This window comes from Pristiophorus japonicus, chromosome 3 (genome assembly GCF_044704955.1).
Source record: "Pristiophorus japonicus isolate sPriJap1 chromosome 3, sPriJap1.hap1, whole genome shotgun sequence".
In the NCBI taxonomy this organism is placed as follows: Eukaryota; Metazoa; Chordata; class Chondrichthyes; family Pristiophoridae; genus Pristiophorus; species Pristiophorus japonicus.
In genome coordinates, this window is record NC_091979.1 from 121,425,281 (window position 1) to 121,451,370 (window position 26,090).

A 26,090-nucleotide genomic window follows, 5' to 3' on the forward strand; every position below is an offset into this window, starting at 1 on the left:
TGCAGAGGCCTCCATGCCTCTGGGTTAATGAGTGGTTCCTACATTTATCTACTGGTCCCAGCTGGAAGTGCGCTTGTTTGGATGTTGGGTGAGGAAAGGATTGAACTTTGCTGTGATGTGCCACCCCCCCCCCACCAAGAAATCGAAAATCCTGCTAATCTCTCTGCAGAAGCTTATTCATGAATAATGATTAATGAACATGGAGGGTGCCATGCACTCATGGAACCATACCTCAGCAAGAAAAGTGAGAAATGTTGCTAATGCAAATAAAGGAGAAACTTGTGTTGCACTTAAGCATTTTAGATTTTAAAGGTTGTAATGGACTAAAATAGGTGCATTTATTTTATTTCAATTTTTTCCCCAAAAAAATAGAATCGAATATTATGGGTTGATGAAAAGAACTTGACAGCTCACGTGGAGGCTGGCATTACTGGGCAAGATCTTGAAAGACAGGTAAGATTAAATTTGTTCAGTGTTTGATGGGTCTTATGAAACAAGTGAAATTTAGCAAAGCTGAATTTACAGATGGGTGATTTTTACATTCAAGCCAAAGGGAGCACTAATTTTAGTAAAACATAATTACATTTCGGTTTTGTTGCTTAAAAATCATTCACTTTAACAAAACACTTGTCCTTTGTGATCCTGTGGTGAGCACTGCCGCCTAGTGTCTTTGTACTAGAACTGCATGCTGACTCTTTAGGCTGTTGAACTGCATAATAACAGGCTTTGAAACTAATGTCACATGACAGGACTTTTAATATTGTAAAGACCAATCACAATGACATTTACAGGTGATCTAGGTACTCCCAAGTAAATGCTAGATTTTGAAATGTAATGTTGCAACTCAATCATTGATTATTGATCTTCCATGGTGCTGCACATGGAGAATCAAAACTAAGTGCAGCCTTTGAAATCAAGGATGGTTATATGGTGGAAAATATTTGGGCCAGGAATGCAAAGAGCGAGAAAACAAGAGGAGGAAGGAACAGGAGGAGAAGATAGAATGTGTTGAGGCAGGGTAAAGGCTGATGAGGTAAGAAAGAGGAAGCATTAGCAGGTGAGGGAGAGTTGAGAGTAATGAGAGGCCAGCAGAGAAAATGTGGTGGGGGAATCCAAAGTGGACTGGGAACATTAGATTAAAGTGTAAGACGGTTGATGAGCAGTGGCAGACATTTAAGGAGATATTTCATAACTCTCAAAATATATATATTCCAATGAGAAGGAAATCCATCCGTGGCTAACTAAGGAAATAAAGGATGGTATCAAATTGAAAACAATGGCATACAAAGTGGCCAAGGTTAGTGGGAGGCCAGAGGATTGGGAAGCTTTCCAAAAACCAGCAAAGGACAACAAAAAAAATAATAGAGCGGCCCCCCCCCCGCAGCGACCTCCCCGGCGGGCCCCCCCCAGAGACCTCCCAGGCGGGGGGCCCCCCCCCCCCCGCAGCGACCTCCCCGGCGGGGCCCCCCCCCCCGCAGCGACCTCCCCGGCGGGGGGGCCCCCCCCCCCCCCCCCCCCCCGCAGCGACCTCCCCGGCGGGCCCCCCCCCCAGAGACCTCCCAGGCGGGGGGGCCCCCCCCCCGCAGCGACCTCCCCGGCGGCCCCCCCCCCCCCCGCAGCGACCTCCCCGGCGGCCCCCCCCCCCCGCAGCGACCTCCCCGGCGGGGCCCCCCCCCCCCCCCCCCCCCCGCAGCGACCTCCCCGGCGGGCCCCCCCCCCCCCCCCCCCCGCAGCGACCTCCCCGGCGGGGCCCCCCCCCCCCCCCCCCCCCGCAGCGACCTCCCCGGCGGGCCCCCCCCCAGAGACCTCCCAGGCGGGGGGCCCCCCCCCCCCCCCCCCGCAGCGACCTCCCCGGCGGGGCCCCCCCCCCCCGCAGCTACCTCCCCGGCGGGCCCCCCCCCAGAGACCTCCCAGGCGGGGGGCCCCCCCCCCCCGCAGCGACCTCCCCGGCGGGGCCCCCCCCCCCCGCAGAGACCTCCCAGGCGGGGGGCCCCCCCCCCCCCCAGAGACCTCCCAGGCGGGGGGCCCCCCCCCCCCGCAGCGACCTCCCCGGCGGGGGCCCCCCCCCCGCAGCGACCTCCCCGGCGGCCCCCCCCCCCAGAGACCTCCCAGGCGGGGGCCCCCCCCCCCCCCCCCGCAGCGACCTCCCCGGCGGCCCCCCCCCCCAGAGACCTCCCAGGCGGGGGGCCCCCCCCCCCGCAGCGACCTCCCAGGCAGGCCTCCCCCCCCGCAGCGACCTCCCCGGCGGGGCCCCCCCCCCCCCCCCCCGCAGCGACCTCCCCGGCGGGGCCCCCCCCCCCCCGCAGCGACCTGGGCTCGGGTGTTTCCGGATTCATGATGTCAGAAAACAAATCGAAAAGCGGAAAAACCCGGAATGGCCTCAGTCCTGAGGGTTCCGGATCTTGAATGCTCAACCTGTAGTAAGAGTTTCTACAGCTATATAAAAAGGAAGAGAGTGGCTGAAGTAACTGTTGGTCCCTTAGAGGATGAGACTGGGGAATTAATAATGGGGAACAGGGAAATGGCAGAGACTTGGAAGACACTAAAAATATTCCTATAATGGATAATCAAGGGGCTATATGAATGGAGGAACTTAAAACAATCACCATCACTAAAGAAGTAGTACTCTGTAAAATAATGGGACGAAAGGTGGACAAGTCCCCTGGACCTGATGGCTTGCATCCTGGGGTCTTAAAAGAAGTGTCAACAGAGATATTGGTTGTAATCTACCAAAATTCCCTGGATTCTGGGGAGGTCCCAGCGGATTGGAAATGTAATGCCCCTATTTAAAAAGGGAAGCAGACAGAAAGCAGGAAACTATAGACCAGTTAGCCGAACCTCTCTTTTTGGGAAAATGCTGGAGTCCATTATTAAGGAAGTAGTAGCAGGACATTTGGAAAAGCATAATTTAGTCAAGCAGAGTCAGCATGGTTTTATGAAAGGGAAATCCTGTTTGACAAATTTGCTGGAGCTCTTTGAGGATGTAATGAGCAGGGTGGATAAGGGGCAACCAGTGGATGTGGTGTATTTGGATTTTCAGAAGGCATTCAATAAGGTGCCACATTAAAGGTTACTGCACAAGTTCACGGGGTTGGGGGTAATATATTAGCATGGATAGAGGATTGCTTAACGAACAGAAAAGAGGGTCGGGATAAATGGGTCATTTTCCGTTTGGCAAACAGTAACTAGTGGGGGGCCACAGGGGTCAGTGCTGGGGCCTCAACTATTTACAATCTATGTTAATGACTTGGCTACATTACACACGGTCCCTTTATCCAAGTTTGCTGATGATACAAAGATGGGTGGAAAAACAAGTAGTGAGGAGGACACAAAAAATCTGCAAAGGGATATAGACAGGCTAAGTGAGTGGCCAAAAATTTGGCAGATGTAATATAATGTGGGAAAGTGTGAGGTTATCCATTCTGGCAGAAAAAAATAAAAAAGCAAATTATTATTTAAATAGAGAAAAGTTACAAAATGCCGCAGTACAGACGGATCTGGGGGTCCTTGTGCATGAAACACAAAAAGTTAGTATGCAGGTACAGCAAGTAATCAGGAAGGCAAATGGAATATTGGCCTTTATTGCAAGGGGGATAGAACCAAGATGAGGAGAAACTTTTTCACAAAGAATTGTGAACCTTTGGAATTCTGTACCACAGAAAGTTGTTGTCCAGTTCGTTGGATATATTCAAAAGGGAGTTAGATGTGGCCCGTACTGCTAAAGGGATCAGGGGTTATGGAGAGAAAGCAGGAGTGGGGTACTGAAATTACATGATCAGTCAAGATCATATTGAATGGTGGTGCAGGCTCGAAGGGTGGAATAGCCTGCTCCTGCACCTATTTTCTATGTTTCTATAAAAGCAGAGAAGTACTGCTATAACTGTACAGGGTATTGGTGAGGCCACACCTAGAGTACTGCGTACAGTTTTGGTCTCCTTATTTAAGGAGGGATATACTTGCATTGCAGGCAGTTCAGAGAAGGTTCACTCGGCTGATTCCTGTGATGAAAGGGTTGACTTATGAAAAAAGGTTGGGCCTGTACTCATTGGAGTTCAGAAGAATGAGAGGTATTATTGAAACATATAAGATAATGAGGGGGCTCGACAAGGTAGATGCAGAGAGGATGTTTACACTCATGGGGAATCTCGAACTAGGGGCATAGTTTCAGAATAAGGGTCACCCATTTAAAACTGAGATGAGGGAATTCTTAACCGATAAGGGAATAAGGGGTTATGGGGAGCAGGCAGGAAAGTGGACCTGAGTCCATGATCGGATCAGCCATGATCGTATTAAATGGCGGAGCAGGCTCGAGGGGCCGTATGGCCTACTCCTATTTCTTATGTAGGAGGAATTTCTTCTCCAGAGGTTTGTAACTCTGGAATTCTCTGCCCCAGAGAACTGTGGAGGCTGGGTTATTGAATATATTTAAGGTGGAGATAGACAGATTTTTGAGCGATGAGGGAATAAAAGGTTATGGGGAGCATGCATGGAAGTGGAGCTGAGCCCATGATCAGATCAGCCATGATCTTATTGAATGGCGGAGCAGGCTCAAGGGGCCAAATGGCCTACTCCTGCTCCTATTATGTTCTTAAAAGAAGCAAAGGTAAACAGACATAGTTGAAGTAATGTTGAAGGCTCAAGGAAGCGGCTGCACTATTGGAATCATTACTTTATGGAGGGAAGGAAGATTGGGAGAAATGGGTGGATGGCAGGGAGGAGATGGAGAGGTGCAGTCTACGGGATGGGTCTCTGGGGAGCGAGATTGAGTGAGGAGGAATAGGATCGGCAGAGAAATTGGGGAAGAGGACAGGGTAGTCGAATCAAAATGGAACTCAGAAAAGTGAATTAACTTAAGGTGGACAATTTATGAATTTAAAGCAGCCTTGTACAGAATGGTGTGAAACAGGGTAGCATTTCTACAGAGCCAGTGAGCCGGGCAGGCAATAAGCGATCAAGCAAGGGCTGCTAACCAGCCAGCAGTGGCAGGCAGAATGACCCAGTATCTAGGGAAGACATTTAAGAAAAACTGGAGAGAAAAGAGGCACAGCAGAAGCAGCAATATTGTTAAACTGAACAGGCTGGGAAGCCATACTTAACAAAAACATGGGGGGTACATGAAAACAGATTCCTTTGGGAATCTAGATCAGTACATTGGACTGTCCTTTAGCAAGACTCCACCATTCTTGGGGAAATGCACTGCTATAGTGCCACTCTCTGGTAAAGTGTAAGTAAGACAGTTGGAATTGACAAAGGTTTGAGTTCAGATGTTTAAGTGTCATAACGTTGGACTCACCGCATCATCTAACGGTGCAATACCATTAAATTTTGAGACAGCTCGTCGTTTTTAATGCATGATAAATTTGCAAATCATAGTCATGCTGTATTTAAAAATGTTTAAAAACATTGAGTTATGCTATTTAAATCTGGAAAACACAAGATTGAATGATAATGATTCTGAAGTTAGCCCTCAAACTGAATCGCAAATTGTAACTTCTAAACTTCAGACTAGTAATAAAACTTCTATTAAACCTGTAGTTCCATTGCGTAAAGAGAACCTCTGCACTGTACTATGACAATTTTATTGTTATGGGTTGATTCTCAGTTGGGCTGTTAGCAATTTTTATTCTGCTGAATAAAAGGAACAGCATATTTGGAATAATATTTAAGCCATACAGCATTTTGAACTTAGTTTTTAACTAGTGTCCCATTTATTGTTGTGACAATATAAAATATGCTGTTAATTCCAGTTGATTGTCCATTGCCAAGAAGATTTGAACAATACAGAATGCTATTTCTAAAGATATCAATTGATGGGAAATAATACTGCTATATATCGCAGTTTAGTACATCACAGTATTTTTGTGTGGTGCACAATTTCCAGAATGTAAACATAGGCAAGACCACGCGATTTTTAGCCGCCTTTGAGGAAATGTCCAAATGTTTGTTTATTTTTTTGGTGATTAAACTCAGGTGTTGAGCAGATGGAATAACAAAATAAATTCTGAAAACTAGGAATTAGTATTCCTGTGATGTGCCAGAATACATGTGCTGCATCTTAAGTAGCTGTTGATGTGTTCTACAAGGGATCAGTGTTTTTCCTGCCAGATGGTTCCAAGATACATCACTTGTTAAGAGGTTTTACTGCAGGCAGTTTACAAATATTTTCTGCCAATTGCCATAAAATAAATCTGTATTCTGCTTGCAAAACATAACATAGAAAGTAATTCCAAGTGCTACTTTCTTTGAAAAAATTAATCCGGAAGTAATTTGTGACATTTTACAGAATTACTAAATTATTTTCATATATTACTGATGTGATCTGGTTAAAAGTGGCTGCCATATACATTTGACTTAACCATACTGTTTTTTTTGTAGGCATAGCTGCTTTTGTGTTTTGCTCTTCAGTGATTTCTAGTAGTTATAGCTAATGGTAATATGTATAATATGTGCATTTGAGAATTGATAAATAGATATTTGTCGATGGTAATCTGCTACAATGCTGATTAAGCCATGGTTCTACTATGTAAACCCATCATAATTTAAATTTCATTTTTTTCATGAATTGGTCTCATTAGGAGTGAGACAACAAAATAATCCAGGAGCTTGGAATTATGAATTTTAAATTAGAATCCTGGAATTTTTCCGGTCTTATGGAGAACATTTAGTACATTGTCCCCCTCCCACAAAATCAATATTAATGTCTTGTGCTAGTGACTTTTTTTTCCCCCAGACACCCCATTCAGGGAATGTAGTATGCATGTATCCAAGAACAGTAATTCAAGAATTTTTGACTTGTGAAGCCATACATTTTCAGCTGCAGAAGCGGAGACTATTTTTCTACTAGTTCCTCAGTCTTTGCAACAAAAGGCACGCTACCCAAACCCCTGATCTTAACAGCATCTATAATAGCTGGGCTGTCTTGGCTCAAATGCCTTTTGTTTCAGCAATGAATAATAAAGCTAGTGTAATTCATTTTTAAGCTATGTGACTCAATTAACGCACAGAAGGAAACCAGTTTTGAAATTCACCATTGGTTACTGTCAACAATAAATCGTGCAGCGGGGGTAATATTGCTACTGTAAATCCATATGTAAGCAGATTTTTTGTAAAATTGATGAACTTCAACAGTTAGGAGCAGCTCACTCGACGTGGAGCATATTAAAATGCACTTTCAATCTGTTAAAATGTAGTTTCTATTAACCTTAGTCATGACAAAGACTTGGACAGCCGTGAAATGGTTCAGTTTTGAGTGACAATATGGAATAACTTATTCAGAACTTTAATCTGATCAGACTCGTGTGGAATTATCCTTTTTCTTTGTTTATGGCTCTTGCTCAAATATATTGGCTATGGGAAAGCCTGGTTTTAGACATGTTGCAAGTATGATTACCACTGAAGGTTGATGGTAGTGAGTTGCTGGATGAGCTCATAAATAAGTGCAAGTTCATGTGCTCTTGGCCTAGACTGATCAAACATGATAGTGGTACCATACCTACTGAAAACTGTTCGAGTGCAGGCCTTATTTGATTTTGTTTCACAAAAAGATACATACTACAGGTATGTGACTTTTGGTATTGTATTTAAATGGTATGCAAACTGGAAATGTGTTTAATTGAGGGTCAGTAACGAGGAAGAAACTAAATTATATGGGAAAAGCAGCTATTGTACTGCCTCTGTTTAAAAAAGGAGCAGACAAAAGGCAGGTAACTATAGGCCGGTTAGTTTAACATCTGTAGTGGGGAAAATGCTTGAAGCTATCATTAAGGAAGAAATAGCGGAACATCTAGATAGGAATAGTGCAATCAAGCAGACTCAGCATGGATTCATGAAGGGGAAATCATGTTTAACTAATTTACTGGAATTCTTTGAGGATATAACGAGCATGGTGGATAGAGGTGTACCGATGGATGTGGTGTATTTAGATTTCCAAAAGGCATTCGATAAAGTGCCACACAAAAGGTTACTGCAGAAGATAAAGGTACGCGGAGTCAGAGGAAATGTATTAGCATGGATAGAGAATTGGCTAGCTAACAGAAAGCAGAGAGTCGGGATAAATGGGTCCTTTTCAGGTTGGAAATCGGTGGTTAGTGGTGTGCCACAGGGATTGGTGCTGGGACCACAACTGTTTACAATATACATAGATGACCTGGAAGAGGGGACAGAATGTAATGTAACAAAATTTGCAGATGGCACAAAGATTAGTGAGAAAGCGGGCTGTGTAGAGGGCACACAGAGGCTGCAAAGAGATTTGGATAGGTTAAGCGAATGGGCTAAGGTTTGGCAAATGGAATACAATGTCAGAAAATGTGAGGTCATCTACCTTGGAAAAAAAAAACAGTAAAAGGGAATATTATTTGAATAGGGAGAAATTACAACATGCTGCGGTGCAGAGGGACCTGGGGGTTCTTGTGCATGAACCCCAAAAAGTTAGTTTGCAGGTGCAGCAGGTAATCAGGAAGGCGAATGTAATGTTGGCCTTCATTGCGAGAGGGATGGAGTACAAAAGCAGGGAGGTCCTGCTGCAACTGTAAGGGTATTGGTGAGGCCGCACCTGGAGTACTGCATGCAGTTTTGGTCACCTTACTTAAGGAAGGATATACTAGCTTTGGAGGGGGTACAGAGACGATTCACCAGGCTGATTTCGGAGATGAGAGGGTTACCTTATGATGATAGATTGAGTAGACTGGATCTTTACTCGTTGGAGTTCAGAAGGATGAGGGGTGATCTTATAGAACCATTTAAAATAATGAAAGGGATAGACAAGATAGAGGCAGAGAGGTTGTTTCCACTGGTCGGGGAGACTAGAACTAGGGGGCACAGCCGCAAAATACGGGGGAGCCAATTTAAAACCGAGTTGAGAAGGAATTTCTTCTCCCAGAGGGTTGTGTATCTGTGGAATTCTCTGCCCAAGGAAGCAGTTGAGGCTATCTCATTGACTATATTCAAATCACAGATCGATAGATTTTTAACCAATAAGTGAATTAAGGGTTACGGGGAGCGAGCGGGTAAGTGGAGCTGAGTCCACGGCCAGATCAGCCATGATCTTGTTGAATGGCGGAGCAGGCTCGAGGGGCTAGATGGCCTACTCCTGTTCCTAGTTCTTATGGGCCCAAGTTTCGAGCCGCGCCTAGAACGGCGCAGTCCCGACTTGGACGCACGTTTTTCGCACCACAAAGTGCGCCTAAAAAAAAATTCCAGATTCTCCACCTCCCTGCAGGTCCTCTGGCCCTCGGCGCAGCGCAGAGGAGCTGTAGGGGGCGGAGCCAGGTCCCTGCGCCGAAAACAGTGCCGGGACCTCTGCACATGCGCGCTACAGTCGGCACGCAAGTGCAGTAGCTCCCGGCGCCCGAAACTGTGTGGGAGGGGCCCGAAGCACGCAGCCCCTAGCCCTGGCCCAATGGCCTCACTGGGGCTGCGTGAATAAGGCTCCTCCCACGCCCAGCTCCTGCTTCCTCCCGACCCGACTCGATTCCCGCCTCCGGACCGGACCCGACACCCGCTCCCCCCACCCCGCACCGGACCCGACACCCGCCCCCGACACCTGCTCCTCCCCCCCCCCCCCCCCCCACCCTTGCCTCCGGACCGGAACCGACACCCGACCTGACCTCCATCTCCCTCCCTCCCCCTGACCCGAACCGAACCGACCTCCCTCCCACCATCCCCCCGACCCGACCCAACGCCACCTACCTGTAAATCTGGTGCTGGGGACGGGCCCTGCCCGAAGTCTCGGGCCCAGCCCGTTCAGCCTCCCTCCCCCTTCTCCTTCTTTCCTCCCCCCCCCCCCCAATCTCCTCTCCCCTCCCCAATCTCCTTCCCCCCCCCCCAATCTCCTTCCCCCCCCCATCTCCTTTCTTCCCCCCCCAATCTCCTTTCTTCCCCCCCCAATCTCCTTTCTTCCCCCCCCAATCTCCTTTCTTCCCCCCCCAATCTCCTTTCTTCCCCCCCAATCTCCTTTCTTCCCCCCCCAATCTCCTTTCTTCCCCCCCCAATCTCCTTTCTTCCCCCCCAATCTCCTTTCTTCCCCCCAATCTCCTTTCTTCCCCCCAATCTCCTTTCTTCCCCCCCAATCTCCTTTCTTCCCCCCCAATCTCCTTTCTTCCCCCCCAATCTCCTTTCTTCCCCCCCAATCTCCTTTCTTCCCCCCCAATCTCCTTTCTTCCCCCCCAATCTCCTTTCTTTCCCCCCCAATCTCCTTTCTTCCCCCCCAATCTCCTTTCTTCCCCCCAATCTCCTTTCTTCCCCCCAATCTCCTTTCTTCCCCCCCAATCTCCTTTCTTCCCCCCCCAATCTCCTTTCTTCCCCCCCCAATCTCCTTTCTTCCCCCCAATCTCCTTTCTTCCCCCCCAATCTCCTTTCTTCCCCCCCAATCTCCTTTCTTCCCCCCCAATCTCCTTTCTTCCCCCCCAATCTCCTTTCTTCCCCCCCAATCTCCTTTCTTCCCCCCAATCTCCTTTCTTCCCCCCCAATCTCCTTTCTTCCCCCCCAATCTCCTTTCTTCCCCCCCCCCCCCCAATCTCCTTCCTTCCCCCCCAATCTCCTTCCTTCCCCCCCCAATCTCCTTCCTTCCCCCCCCAATCTCCTTCCTTCCCCCCCCAATCTCCTTCCTTCCCCCCCCAACTCCTTCCTTCCCCCCCCCAATCTCCTTCCTTCCCCCCCAATCTCCTTCCTTCCCCCCCCAATCTCCTTCCTTCCCCCCCCCAATCTCCTTCCTTCCCCCCCCAATCTCCTTCCTTCCCCCCCCAATCTCCTTCCTTCCCCCCCCAATCTCCTTCCTTTCCCCCCCAATCTCCACTTCCTCCCCCCCCAATCTCCTTCCCTCCCCCCCAATCTCCTTCCTTCCCCCCCAATCTCCTTCCTCCCCCCCCCAATCTCCTTCCTTCCCCCCCCCCCCAATCTCTTCCCCCCCCCCAATCTCCCCCCCCCCCCCCCCCAATCTCCTCCCCCCCAATCTCCTCCCCCCCCAGTCTCCTCCCCCCCAATCTCCTCCCCCCCCAGTCTCCTCCCCCCCCAATCTCCTCCCCCCCCAATCTCCTCCCCCCCCAATCTCCTCCCCCCCAATCTCCTCCCCCCCCAATCTCCTCCCCCCCCAATCTCCTCCCCCCCCCAATCTCCTCCCCCCCCAATCTCCTCCCCCCCCAATCTCCTCCCCCCCCCAATCTCCTCCCCCCCCAATCTCCTCCCCCCCCAATCTCCTCCCCCCCAATCTCCTCCCCCCCCAATCTCCTCCCCCCCCAATCTCCTCCCCCCCCCAATCTCCTCCCCCCCCAATCTCCTCCCCCCCCAATCTCCTCCCCCCCCAATCTCCTCCCCCCCAATCTCCTCCCCCCCCAATCTCCTCCCCCCCCAATCTCCTCCCCCCCCAATCTCCTCCCCCCCCAATCTCCTCCCCCCCCAATCTCCTCCCCCCCCAATCTCCTCCCCCCCCAATCTCCTCCCCCCCCAATCTCCTCCCCCCCAATCTCCTCCCCCCCCAATCTCCTCCCCCCCCAATCTCCTCCCCCCCAATCTCCTCCCCCCCCAATCTCCTTCCCCCCCCAATCTCCTTCCTCCCCTTTATCCCCTTCTTCCCCCTTCTTCCCCCTTCTCCCCTTTATCCCCTTCTTCCCCCTTCTCCCCTTCTTCCCCCATCTCCCCTTCTTCCCCCATCTCCCCTTCTTCCCCCATCCCTCTCCCTTCTCCCCCTTCCCTCCCCCTGCTTCCCCCCTCTCCCTCCACCCCCCTCCTCCCCCTCCACCCCCCTCCTCCCCCTCCACCCCCCTCCTCCCCCTCCACCCCCCTCCTCCCCCTCCCCTCGCTGTCAGAAACACAGACAATGAGAGACACACAGAGAGATAGAGACACTGAACTGAGACACACTGAGGGGGGCATCCCAGCACGCTGTTGGAGGGCTCCCAGTGCTGCAGTCGGTAAGTAGAAAATGTTTTATTTATTGATTTAAAAAAAAAATATTTCTTATTAATTTTTTTTGATTGATTTATTGGTTGATTTATTGATGTATTTATCATTTATTATTGATGATGGCTCTTTATTTGTAAAACTGAAGTGTTTAATGTTTGTAAACTTCCCTTTAAACACCCCCCCCACCATTCCCTACGCCTGATTTGTAACCTACGCCTGATTTTCTAAAGTGTAGACAAGGTTTTTTCGAGCGTACAAAAATCTTCACTTACTGCATTCTAAGTTAGTTTGGAGTAAGTTTTCACTCACGAAACTTTGAAATCAGGCGTAAGTGGCCGGACACGCCCCCTTTTGGAAAAAAAAATTCTGTTCCAAAGTGAAAACTGTTCTAACTGACTAGAACTGGAGCAAACTAAATAACGAGAATTCCGATTTCTAAGATACTCCGTTCTACACCAGTTGCTCCTAAAAATCAGGAGCAAATCATGTGGAAACTTGGGGCCATTGTAACCACCTTGTTGAAAGTACTTTTTCCCATCCTTTTGGGTAAACTACTTCTTTAATTGACAGTAACTTCATGGTGATTATGCAGTGGTAATGGTTACATTTTGTTCTTGAGTTTTGATTTTAAGTACATCAAGCATCCCAACATTGAAATGGTTTTTTTTACAAATAATTCCAAAGTTAAATAATTCCCAAAGCTGCCTGTTGTCTTGTGAAAGCAGCAGCTTTCTGAAATTTTCATGTTTGAATTGGGTCTGACATTTTGCTTGAAATAGCAGCCATTTTCTTAGTGCTAAAATTCTATGTAATATCTAATAACAAAATTCTGAATTGAAATTTTTTTTCAATTGGAAAACTGAATTTCAGTTAAAGGAATAAATGGAAAAGCTATTTTTTTTTTTATAATTGTAATTGACCAGTTTATATGCAGCAGGTTTGTATTGCTGGACTCACATTCTTTTGTACAAGACAGTGAAGTAAATCATGCTTACTACTGAGTATATAGAAAACTGCTTCAAGGGGGCATAACAAAATAAAATGTCAGAATATTCCATTGGTCTTATTTTTACAATTCCAGTACATAAAAGGCCTATGGAGTAACTTTGTTTTCCCTAAGCTGCTTTCTTTTCTTGTTGAAGCTTAGTGAACATGGTTACTGCACCGGGCATGAACCAGATTCGATGGAGTTCAGCAGCCTGGGAGGTTGGGTAGCTACAAGGGCTTCAGGCATGAAAAAGAATATCTATGGTAACATTGAAGATCTGGTGAGTATTTTAAAATACTTATTTAGCTTGCATTTAAGTGGGCTTCAGTATAATCAACCAGAACTCCCAAGATTATTTTCATTTGTTCTCTGGATGTGTAAGATTTTCTTTTACTTGTTCCTGGGTTGTGGATGTCGCTGGCAAGGCCAGCATTTATTGCCCATCCCCAATTGCCCCTGAGAAGCTGGTGGTGAGCCGTCGCCTTGAACTGCTGCACCTGTGGTGAAGGTACTCCCACCGTGCAATTAGGGAGGGATATGCTGACAAAGTTGTAGTTCTGAAACAAATCTAAAACTGACTTGATAGCTCTTTGTTCTATCTTAAATTTCAAACTGTCAGGGAACAATAAAATACCAATTGGATATCGATACTTATATTTTTTTTAAAATGTTTTTTGTCAATAAATTAAAAAGAAACATTCTGAATAATCATTGAATAATACATTTAACTTCACATTGTTTTCATAGATTTGACAAAGTAAATAATTTGTGGCTTTTACTGTGTTAACAGATTGTGTATATAAAAATGGTTACACCAAGAGGCATAATAGAGAAAAGCTGTCAAGGTCCAAGAATGTCCACAGGCCCTGATATTTACCACTTCATTATGGGATCGGAAGGTACCATTTCAGTATTTTTTTTCAAGGTCTTGTCCAGCTTTGCAGTTGTAATGCAGTAAGGGGAACTGAGATAAGTGCACGAGGGAGAAAGGAATAGATGGATATATTGATGGGGTGAGCTGGCAGGAGGCCTGTGTGGAGCATAACCACCAGCATAGGCCTGTTGGGTCGAATGGCCTGTTTCTATGTTTAAAAATTCTATGTAATTGGAATTGAGGGAATTCTTGCTGCATAATGAGCAGTTTTTTAAATTTAGTATTGCTGTTGCACATTGTTGCTGATAGTTGAAGTAGCTTGAGATCTGTTGTTGCTGAAGATTTGCATTTTCAAATTGTACAGCAACTACTGATCACTTGCTGCAGTAAACCTAGAGTGATAACATTAAGTAGACTTCAGTACAAATTAGCAATGCTGAAGAATGCTGACCTAATTTCTGAAGTTTTATACAAGTTATTCAGTAACATTTATATCAATATGAAGCTAATGAGGTGTTAGTGTCATTCAGTTTTTTGAGAATGTAGTCTCACACACTAAAGCTTCATACTGACTAGTAGTAGATAGCTCTCTCATTCAGCCGTCAGCTAAAATTTAAATTCAATCTGCATTTGGATATGGGTAAGTGTCAATCTTTGTTTTTTTGGTTGTTTGCTGTAAGCGAGTAGCAGTCCCAGAACAGTGTCCAATATATAATGTCCACAGGCCCTGATATTTACCACTTCATCATTGAGTTCGGAAGGTACCATTTCAGTATTTTTTTTCAGGTCTTGTCCAGCTTTGCAGTTGTAATGCAGTAAGGGGAAACTAGATAAGTGCACGAGGGAGAAAGGAATAGATGGATATATTGATGGGGTGAGCTGGCAGTCAGAATCAGGGGAAGTCATAACGGGGAACAAAGAAATGGCAGACCAATTGAACAAGTACTTTGGTTCGGTATTCATTAAGGAGGACACAAACAACCTTCCGGATATAAAAGGGGTCAGAGGGTCTAGTAAGAAGGAGGAACTGAGAGAAATCCTTATTAGTCGGGAAATTGTGTTGGGGAAATTGATGGCATTGAAGGCCGATAAATCCCCAGGGCCTGATGGACTGCATCCCAGAGTACTTAAGGAGGTGGCCTTGGAAATAGCGGATGCATTGACAGTCATTTTCCAACATTCCATAGACTGTGGATCAGCTCCTATGAAGTGGAGGGTAGCCAATGTAACCCCACTTTTTAAAAAAGGAGGGAGAGAGAAAGCAGGGAATTATAGACCGGTCAGCCTGACATCGGTAGTGGGTAAAATGATGGAATCAATTATTAAGGATGTCATAGCAGCGCATTTGGAAAGAGGTGACATGATAGGTCTAAGTCAGCATGGATTTGTGAAAGGGAAATCATGCTTGACAAATCTTCTGGAATTTTTTGAGGATGTTTCCAGTAGAGTGGACAAGGGAGAACCAGTTGATGTGGTATATTTGGACTTTCAGAAGGCTTTCGACAAGGTCCCACACAAGAGATTAATGTGCAAAGTTAAAGCACATGGGATTGGGGGTAGTGTGCTGACGTGGATTGAGAACTGGTTGGCAGACAGGAAGCAAAGAGTAGGAGTAAATGGGTACTTTTCAGAATGGCAGGCAGTGACTCGTGGGGTACCGCAAGGTTCTGTGCTGGGGCCCCAGCTGTTTACATTGTACATTAATGATTTAGATGAGGGGATTAAATGTAGTATCTCCAAATTTGCGGATGACACTAAGTTGGGTGGCAGTATGAGCTGCGAGGCGGATGCTATGAGGCTGCATAGTGACTTGGATAGGTTAGGTGAATGGGCAAATGCATGGCAGATGAAGTATAATGTGGATAATTGTGAAGTTATCCACTTTTTGGTGGTTAAAAACAGAGAGGCAGACTATTTGAATGGTGACAGATTAGGAAAAGGGGAGGTGCAACGAGACCTGGGTGTCATGGTACATCAGTCATTGAAGGTTGGCATGCAGGTACAGCAGGCGGTTAAGAAAGCAAATGGCATGTTGGCCTTCATAGTGAGGGGATTTGAGTACAGGGACAGGGAGGTGTTACTACAGTTGTACAGGGCCTTGGTGAGGCCACACCTGGAGTATTGTGTACAGCTTTGGTCTCCTAACTTGAGGAAGGACATTCTTGCTATTGAAGGAGTGCAGCGAAGGTTCACCAGACTGATTCCCGGGATGGTGGGACTGACATATCAAGAAAGACTGGATCAACTGGGCTTGTATTCACTGGAGTTCAGAAGAATGAGAGGGGATCTCATAGAAACGTTTAAAATTCTGATGAGTTTAGACAGGTTAGATGCAGGAAGAATGTTCCCAATGTTGGGGAAGTCCAGAACCAGGGGTCGCAGTCTAAGGATAAGGGGTAAGCCATTTAGGACTGAGATGAGGAGAAACTTCTTCACCCAGAGAGTGGTGAACCTGTGGAATTCTCTACCACAGAAAGTTGTTGAGGCCAATTCACTAAATATCTTCAAAAAGGAGTTAGATGTAGTCCTTACTACTAGGGGGATCAAGGGGTATGGCGAGAAAGCAGGAATGGGATACTGAAGTTGCATGTTCAGCCATGTACTCATTGAATGGCGGTGCAGGCTCGAAGGGCTGAATGGCCTACTCCTGCACCTATTTTCTATGTTTCTATGACATTTTGTGTTTGTGCTTAATGTTCTGTTGTCACCTAGTGTTATTTTGAGCATACTGGATAAACTGGCTAAAGCTTCTATCTGATTTAGAAAAAATACTTAAATCCATTAGTGGACTTCTCTTTTCCAGTTCTACACCAACATCAAGTTGTATGATTACTCAATGTGCCCTCCATTAAGCACAGCCATTGAACACATAAGCTTCACCAGATGAACAGACCAGTGGCGTGTTTAAGTGAACAAAGATCTTTAATGAAAAAAAATAGCCGAACTATGGAGATAGCAGTTTTTAATTTCACCTCACTGTTTTATAATGACTGGAGCATTACACTATGTCATGTGCATTGTGTGTGTGTGTGTGTGTGTGTGTATAAAATATAAAAATAGCAGATCTCCAGTTACATTTTACATGGGCAAAAACAACATCTTCCTTTAACTGTGTTTGTACTTTTCTTCCACTGTTGAATTGTTTTAATCGCCCGCTTCTCTCGCCCAGGGCTTCCCTCGTCTAGATGCTTTCTGCTCCAAAAGTCTTTGGTTATGTGAGCACCTCATTTGTTTACTCATCTGAGTGGTATGGGACTGGATTTGATCTGGGAGAGTGTGTACTTAGTCCATTGCTCTCACTGCATCATTGAGGTCCAGGAGAATGGTTGCCATCATCAAGGGGAAATGCTTTTGTGGCAGATCCACCAATATGTTAAAAACATTTGTCTGTCCTATGTTTGTCCTTTTTGTGTGATCTGGTTTATGGGAAGTTTGTGACCACCAAGTTTCTCCTCATTTGTCCTGGTCATTTTGGCACTATTAAACGCGAAGCTTCTTTTCAATGGTCGCTGCTCATACTGTTTCTGTCGGCTTGTGTGACATTTTGAAAACTGTTAGTGGTGACTTCCCCCAAATTGATTCCATTCTTGGCTTCCCAAATCCCCCCTCAAGTGCTGCCCTGAGTGCCTGTCCCACAAGGCATCATCTGCCCTCAACCTTATCCTGAACCCTCTTTTCCTCCTCTTCGATTGGTTGCTATAATATTGGGTTCCAAGGAACCCAGTGCATGTTACTTCTTTTGGACTGGAAAAAAAGTTTTCTGTAATGCAGATGGTGTTTTTTTAAGTCCTAGAATTTGTCCTGCAATATAAATGATTAAGTGTTAACCAAGTATAAGCTTTGTATCTGTTGACCTTCACTACGTTAATTGTATTCAGAAACAGTAAAGCTGTGCATATATATAGTCTTGCAGTAATTGTGATCATTTTTAAAAAGCGGGACAAGTCCGACTGCGGCAACTACAGGGGAATCTCCCTGCTTTCAGCCACTGGGAAAGTTGTCGCTCGAGTTTTCCTCAATCGTCGTCTTCCTGTGGCCGAGGAGCTCCTCCCGAAATCAGAATGCGGATTTCGTCCCCGATGGGGCACAACAGACATGATCTTTGCAGCGCGCCAGTTGCAGGAAAAATGCAGGGAGCAGCACCAGCCCTTATACATGGCCTTTTTCGATCTTGTCAACCGTGAGGGTCTATGGAGCGTCCTCCTCTGTTTCAGCTGCCCCCAAAAGTTTGTCAACGTCCTTCGCCTGCTCCATGATGACATGCAGACCGTGAACCTTACCAACGGATCCATTACAGACCCAATCCATGTCCAGACCGGGGTCAAACAGGGCTGTGTCATCACCCCAAACCTCTTCTCAATCTTCCTCGCCGCCATGCTCCACCTCCCAATCAACAAGCTCCCCGCTGGAGTGGAATTAAACTACAGAACCAGTGGGAAGCTGTTTACCTACTCCGCCTCCAGGCCAAGATCATTCCAACCTCTGTCACTGAGCTGCAGTATGCGGACGATGCCTGCGTCTGTGCACTTTCAGAGGCTGAACTCCAGGATATATCAATGTATTCACTGAGGCATATGAAAATATGGGTCTTACGCTTAACATCCGGACGACAAAGGTCCTTCACCAGCCTGTCCCCGCCACACAGCACTGCCCTCCAATCATCAAAATCCACGACGCGGCTCTGGACAACGTGGACCATTTCCCATATCTCGGGAGCCTCTTATCAACAAAGGCAGACATTGATGCGGAGATTCAACATTGCCTCCAGTGTACCAGCGCAGCCTTCGGCCGCCTGCGGAAAAGAATGATTGAAGACCAGGCCCTCAAATCTACCACCAAACTCATGGTCTACAGGGCTGTAGTAATACCCGCCCTCCTGTATGGGTCTGAGGCATGGACGATGTACAGAAGGCACCTCAAGTCGCTGGAGATATATCACCAACGATGTCCTGGGAGGACAGGTGCACCAACATCAGTGTCCTCGACCAGGCTAACATCCCCAGTATTGAAGCACTGACCACACTCGATCAGCTTCGCAGGGCAGGCCACATAGTACGCATGCCAGATACGAGACTCCCTAAGCAAATGCTTTATGCGGAGCTCCTTCATTGTAAACGAGCCAAAGGAGGACAGCGGAAACGTTATAAGGACACCCTCAAAGCCTCGCTGGTAAAGTGCGACATCATCACTGACACCTGGGAAACCCTGACCGCAGACTGCCCGAGGTGGAGAAAGTCCATCCGGGAGGGTGTTGAGCAGGCACAGTTTTGAGGGATTGGTCTTCAAACACACTTTTCCGAAGGCTGCACTGGCGCGGTGTTCAATCTCGTCATCCATGCCTGCTCTTGTTAATAGGAAGCTCCCGAGATATGGGAGGTGGTCCACGTTGTCCACGGCCGTGCCGTGGATCTTGATCACTGGGGGACAGTGCTGTCTGGTAAGGAGGACCTTTGTCTTGCTGATGTTTAGCGTAAGGCCCATGCTTTTGTATGCCTCAGTAAAAACGTCAACTATGTCCTGGAGTTCAGGCTCTGTATGCGCGCGGACGAAGGCATCATCCACGGACTGTAGCTCGATGACAGAGGTTGGGTTGGTCTTGGACCTGGTCTGGAGACGGTGAAGATTGAACAGCTTCCCACTGGTTCTGCAGTTTAGTTCCATTGTCCATGTCTCTGAGCCATACAGGTGGGCAGGTATTAGTACAGCTCTGTAGACCATGAGCTTAGGTGCAGTTTTGAGGGCCTGGTCTTTAAACACTCTTTTCCTCAGGCCACCGAAGGCTGCACTGGAGGCGGTGTTGGATCTCATCGTCGATGCCTGCTCTTGTCGATAGGAGGCTCCCGAGATATGGGAAGTGGTCCACTGGCCAGGACTGTGCCGTGGATCTTGATGACTGGGGGGCAATGCTGTGAGGTGGGGGCGGTGCTGTGAGGTGAGGACAGGCTGGTGGAGGACCTTTGTCTTATGGATGTTTAACGTAAGGCCCATGCTTTCGTACGCTTCAGTAAATACATCGACTATGTCCTGTCGTGCAGCCTCTGTATGTGCGCAGACGCAGGTGTCGTCTGCGTACTGTAGCTCGACGACAGAGGTTGGGGTGGTCTTGGATCTGGCTTGGAGACGGCACAAGTTGCTGGAGAAATATCACCAACGATGTCTCCGCAAGATCCTACAAATCCCCTGGGAGGACAGGTGCACCAACATCAGCGTCCTCATTCAGGCTAACATACCCAGCATTGAAGCATTGACCACACTCGATCAGCTCCGCTGGGTAGGCCACATTGTCCGCATGCCAGACACGAGACTCCCAAAGCAAGTGCTCTACTCTGAACTCCTTCATGGCAATCGAGCCAAAGGTAGGCAGCGGAAACTCTGTAAGGACACCCTCAAAGCCTCTCTGATGAAGTGCAACATCCCCACTGACACCTGGGAGTCCCTGGCCCAAGACCGCCCTAAGTGAAGGAAGTGCATCCGAGACGGCGCTGAGCATCTCGAGTCTCAACGTCGAGAGTATGCAGAAATCAAGTGCAGGCAGCGGAAAGAGCGTGCAGTAAACCAGTCTCACCCACCCCTTCCCTCAATGACTATCTGTACCACCTGTGACAGAGTCTGTGGCTATCATATTGGACTGTTCAGCCACCAAAGAACTTACTTCAGGAGTGGAAGCAAGTCTTCCTCGATTCCGAGCGACTGCCTATGATGATGATGATGAATTTAGTTACACTCCAGCGGGGAGCTTGTCGGCTGTGAGTTGGAGCATGGCAGCGAGGAAGATTAAGAAGAGAGTTGGGGCGATTACGCAGCCCTGTTTGACCCCGGACCGGATGTGGATTGGGTCTGTAATGGATCCGTTGGTATGGATCACAGCCTGCATGTCGTCGTTCAGGAGGTGGAGGAAGGTGATGAACTTCTGGGGGTATCCGAGAGGAGGACGCTACATAGGCCCTCGCTGTTGACTGTGTCAAAGGCCTTTGTAAGGTTGAAGAAGGCCACGTATAAGCTGGTGCTGTTCTCTGGATTTTTCCTGCGGCTGTCAGGCTGCAAAAATCATGTCCGTTCTGCCCCGAAGGGGACGAAACCCGCACTGAGACTCCAGGAGGAGCTCCTCGGCCACAGGGAGAAGACGGTTGAGAAGGTCTCTAGCGACGACTTTCCCAGTGGCTGATTACAGGGAGATTCCTCTGTAGTTACCGCAGTTGGACTTGTCCCCTTTTTTAAAGGTGGTCACAATAACTGGATCTCTGAGATCTCCCGGCATGCTCTCCTCTCTCCAGTTGAGAGAGATGAGGTCATGTATTCGCGCCAGTAGTGCCTCTCCGCCGTACTTCAGTGCCTCGGCAGGGATTCCATCCGCTCCCGAAGCCTTGTTGTTCTTGAGCTGTTTTATGGCTTTTTCTACCTCGTGCAGTGTTGGGGTTTTACTGAGGTGGCGGCGAGTAGCATGCTGCGGGATGGAGTCAAGAACACTCGAGTCAAAAGCAGAGTCTAGGTTGAGGAGATCTTCGAAGTGCTCCTTCCAGTGGGCCCTGACTGCCTCGGTGTCCTTGATGAGTGTTTCCCTGTTCTTAGCCAGCAGTGGTGTGGGGCCTTGGGTGTTTGGACCGTAGGTGGCCTTGACTGCGGTGAAGAATCCTTGCACATCATGGCTGTCGGCCAACTGCTGTATAATCCTGTGCTTTCTCCATCCAGCACCTGTTCTTTTGGTCCCGGGTTTTTTGTTGGACCTCAGCCTTGAGGTGTCTGTAATGCTGCTTTGGAGTTGGGTTGTTGCTTAAGGCTCAGAAATGCCCTGCGTTTGCGATCTATTGGATCTCCTGATCATTCTCATCAAACCAATCCTGGTGTTTCCCGGTCGAGTGACCGAGCGTCTCTTTGCAGGCATTGGTTATGGAGACCTGCAGGGCAGACCAAACGCTGTAGGCATTCTGCATCTCGGGGTCATCAAGGCATGCCAGGTTAGCTGTGAGGCGCTGACTGTATCGGGCTCTCTTAACTTGGTCTTTCAGTGCCCCGGCATTGACTTTTTTGCGGCACTGCTTCTGTTGCCCTCCGCTCTGGGGCTATGTTGATGTCAATGACGAATCGGATTAGGTGGTGGTCTGTCCAGCAGTCGTCAGCTCCTATCATGGTGTGGGTGATGCGCATATCCTTGCAATCCCTGGCTTGGACGATGACATGAGCAGGTCCCAGTGTTTGGAGCGAGAGTGTTGCGACAATGCCTTCTATTTGTCCCTCTGGTGGAACAAAGTGTTGGTGATGATATGTTCATGTTCTAGACATTTTGTCAGAAGTTGGGTCCCGCTGGAGTTGGCTTTCCCTACCCCCTCTCTGCCAATCGCGCCTCCCCAGAGGGCTGTGTCCTTGCCGACCCTGGCGTTGAAGTCACCGAGGGGGATCAGTTTGTCGTCCGCGGAGACGCGGGACAGGGATTTTTCGAGGTTGGAGTAGAAACCCTCTTTGGTCTCATCTGTTGCATTGTGTGTTGGGGTGTACGCACTGATGACTGTGACACATTGATTTCGAGATGGGGTGAGTTGAAGAGTTATGAGGCGCTTGTTAACCCCGTAAGGGGAATCTTTGAGGCGGTCGACCAGCTCGTTTTTGATGGCGAAGCCGACTCCGTGGAGGCGGCGTTCTTTCCTTTCCAGAAGAAGGTGTCACCTCCACCTTGTTCCTTGAGCTGGTCTTCCCTTGCCTGCCGCGTCTCGCTTAGGGTGGCGATGTCAATATCAAAGCATCTAAGTTCCCAGGCAACTATGGCGGTGCGGCGTTCCGGCCTGTCGCTGTTGGGGTTGTCCATGAGGGTCCTGACTTTCCAGGTCCCGAACTTCATGTTGGAGGAGTGGAAGATACCTATGCGTGTGTTCTTTTAACGTGGGGTGGCTGTTGCAGACTGGCTACCACACGGGCTTAGCTGAGCAAGGTCTTCATCCAGTGGTAAGGGGGTCCAAGCCGATTGGAGACCAGGCACTGCTATATGGGCCTAACTGCGTATGGCGAGATGTTGGCTGCAGGCTCGGTGCTGAGTAGCGCCCTTGATGGTAGGTGATCCAAGGCTTGGTTGGGGGCAGGCATTGGGAGGATCATACTGTGTATGATTCCATTAGCAGCGGTGCTCTCTGATACCTTGTACCTGTGATCATTATTCATGTGTGAAATGTGCTATTTTATATTTAGTTGATCCTGATTCTGTCCATACATGTGTTCTTCCTGCATGGTTAGTGGTTTATGACCAGGGCAAATGCATCAAAAATAAATGACCTACAACTTTTAGTACTCAAAGGGATTACATTGCCAATGGAGAGTATATATGTATTCCAGTTGTAAAATGTAGGAATAATATAGATGGCAATTAAGTATCTTAAATGGTTTTAACCACAGCACATTATAACTTCAAAATGATGGAGAAAATCTCCAGAACAAATAATGCTCTTTAATTTCTAACTCTTCTCACCCTCCAAGCGCCTAGGAATAATTTGTATTGTTATTTAACAAGTAAAACAAATGTCAAAACAATGGATTGATCTTTTTTGTAACCCCTCTTCTGTACCAAAAGTACATTAAAAACAAAACCACCAGATACTCGCATTAGAGAAAAGCCAAATGCGCCTGTACCCCTCAAAATTGTGGTTAAACGCACCCGACTTCCTAGGTCTGTTTGGAAGTTCATATACTATGCAAACACTTGCATGAATCTTATTTCAGTTGCATCTTTAAAAATTCAAGGTGTACAGTGCTGACTACATTGCTTAGTTTATGCATGATTACTTGGCTCCAAATTCGGAAAAGAAATGCTGGTAGTTGCTTGTACAGATCGAACCTCCCTTATCGGAACCCTCGGGACCTGGCCTGTTCTGGATAAGGGATTTTTCCGGACGAGGGATGGTCACGCTAAATTGGATGGTACAGTTACTGAGGAAGGGGATATCTGGGCTGGCTGGATGGCTTGGGACTGGGAGTGCAGCAGAGAGATCATGGGGGAGGGCGGTGATTTGCGAGAGGTGGCAGCAAGGAAGGACTTCAATTTGTTCACGTCGGAGTTCTGAGCATGTGCCACCCGGTGGCCAGGAATGGTTCTGGACGAAGGGTGGTTCTGGATAAAGGAGGTTCAACCTGTATACATATTCCTATGCAGTAAAATTGAACACTAAATATGTTAACAATGTAGCATTTTAATTGTGTATGCTTTGCATTTTCAAGTTATGTAATCCTATTAGTTTACTGGCAAGCAACAAAAAAACTAAGTTTACATTTTTGAAAGCTTAATTTTCTAAATTGGTTGTATTTCAAAATTGAAAGATTTACACTACTGCACTCCATTTAGTTTAGTACAGTTTATCTGAAATAATTGCATTCACAAAAAACTTTATCGAGAGTAACTTGTCATATCGTCAAATTTTTAGATATTAGGATATTAAATATTAGGATTTAGATAATAAGAGGGTTTGAAAAGTATCAAGTGCATTTAAGATAAATTTTGCAGGCAGGTAATTTTAAATGTACCTATGAATTAAATTGGTTGTGTTCTAGTATAAAAATATTTAATAGGCTTGAATTGAAATACTTGTAAGAATGATCATTCTTTCCAGTGTTCTCAAGCACAACAGTCTAATCTACGCTTTTACACTTAGGATGATGTAACAATTGGGAGTGAATTGTTATCTATCGTATTTCTAAATGTTACAGTGACATGTGTATAAATGTGATTATGCTAAATGGTTATCTTGCTAATCAAATTTGGCATTGCTTCAAATATTCAAATACATTTAGGATCTTTAACCCCAACATCAATTTAGGTAACAGCAGACTTGTGTATTGATTAACTCAACAATATGGTTATAGACAGTTTCATTAAATGGGCTAAACTTTCGGGTATTTATAGTTCAATTATTGCCCGATTTAGCAACCGATTTAGAGTTTTTAAGGACTTATCGCCCGCTTTGAGGTTCATATGTAAATTCTCGCCCATATATCGCCCGATTACCACCGGTGGTATTTTCGGCTTCAAATCACCGCCGGCGGTATTTCCAGCCGCCCGCCCAGTACATGGTATCAATTTTCCATCAACAATGTCGCGCACCGCCTGTTTACCACCTGCAAGATCGCCCAGCGTTATTTTCCAAATTTTTTTAATAAATCGTCCAGAATACCGCCCGCTATCAACATTGCTGTGTAAAGGGTGCAATTTGTGCCCCTGACCCAGCGATGTGGATTCCATTTTGAAATCGGAGCAGCAGCTTTACTACATTGCAGTTTTAACTTCAATCGTTTTTTGCAACATTTTATTGTTGTTTTTGAGGAATATTTATAATTTTAGGGGTTTATAAAATATATTAATTTGAGGAGAGATTTGAGAGATTAATGAAATTTGACTAATTTTATAACAATTTTCAGTAAATTCACCTTTAATTCACCTCTTTAAAAAAAATAAAAAAAATGGGGCCTGTAATTTCTGCACCAATGCTGGCTAATAATTTCATGCTGCAGAGTGAATCTGGAAGAAGGTTTATTGGAGAGCATTATGTGCCCATTCAAAGAGGTGGTAGACTGCTGAGGAGGAGGAGACCTTATCCACAATACATTTACAGAGATAAGCGATCATACCTGGACTTTTCCAGCGGTGCTGGAGTGCGTTAGAAGGTTGCGCTTCTGAAAAGAGGTCGTCCGTGAGATATGCCAGCTCACTAAGGGAGACCGGCAGCCTACCAGCACCTTCAGAACTGCTCTGTCCGTTGAGGTTAAGACGACTGCGGCATTTTTATTCAATGCATTGGGCTCCTTTCATCAGATATCAGCTGGCGACATATGCTGCATCTCTCAGCACGCCACACATTGCTGCATTCGGCAGGTGACACAAGCGCTTTATGCACAAAGGTGTTTGACTTTATAAACTTCCCAATGATCAGGGAGGCACAGAGTGAAAGGGCGTTGGGATTCTCAAGAATAGCAAACTTCCCTAAGGTACAGGGTGCAATAGACTGTACACACATCACCCTTTGAGGATGCAGAAGTTTTTCATAACTGAAGGGATTCCACTCCCTGAACGTGCAGCTTGTTGTCGACTACAATCAAATAATCATGGCAGTAAATACCAATTTTCCAGGGAGCATTCGTGATGCATACATCTTGTGTGAGAGCACTGTCTCCGACCTCTTTAAAAGTCAGCCACAAGGTCAATGCTGGGTGCTTGGTGATAAAGGATATGGCCTCGCCACCTGGCTCTTGCGCCCCCCCCCCCCGCCCCGTGTAAGCCCCAGACAGGAGTCTAGCATCGCTACAATCCAAGCCATGTAGCCACAAGCAATATAGTCGAAAAGACAATTGGAGTGC

At 47.0% G+C, this 26,090-nt stretch overlaps 1 protein-coding gene across 1 annotated transcript in view; it reads left to right on the plus strand.

Annotated features, from left to right (window-relative positions):
• The window catches only part of agps (alkylglycerone phosphate synthase), a 236,199-nt gene that overhangs the window by 119,296 nt on the left and 90,813 nt on the right, over positions 1-26,090 (plus strand). The window contains exons 8-10 of the mRNA XM_070875767.1: positions 373-453; positions 13,041-13,166; positions 13,677-13,785. Coding sequence (XP_070731868.1) covers positions 373-453; positions 13,041-13,166; positions 13,677-13,785 — 316 coding nt within the window. The remainder of the gene's footprint in view (positions 1-372; positions 454-13,040; positions 13,167-13,676; positions 13,786-26,090) is intronic.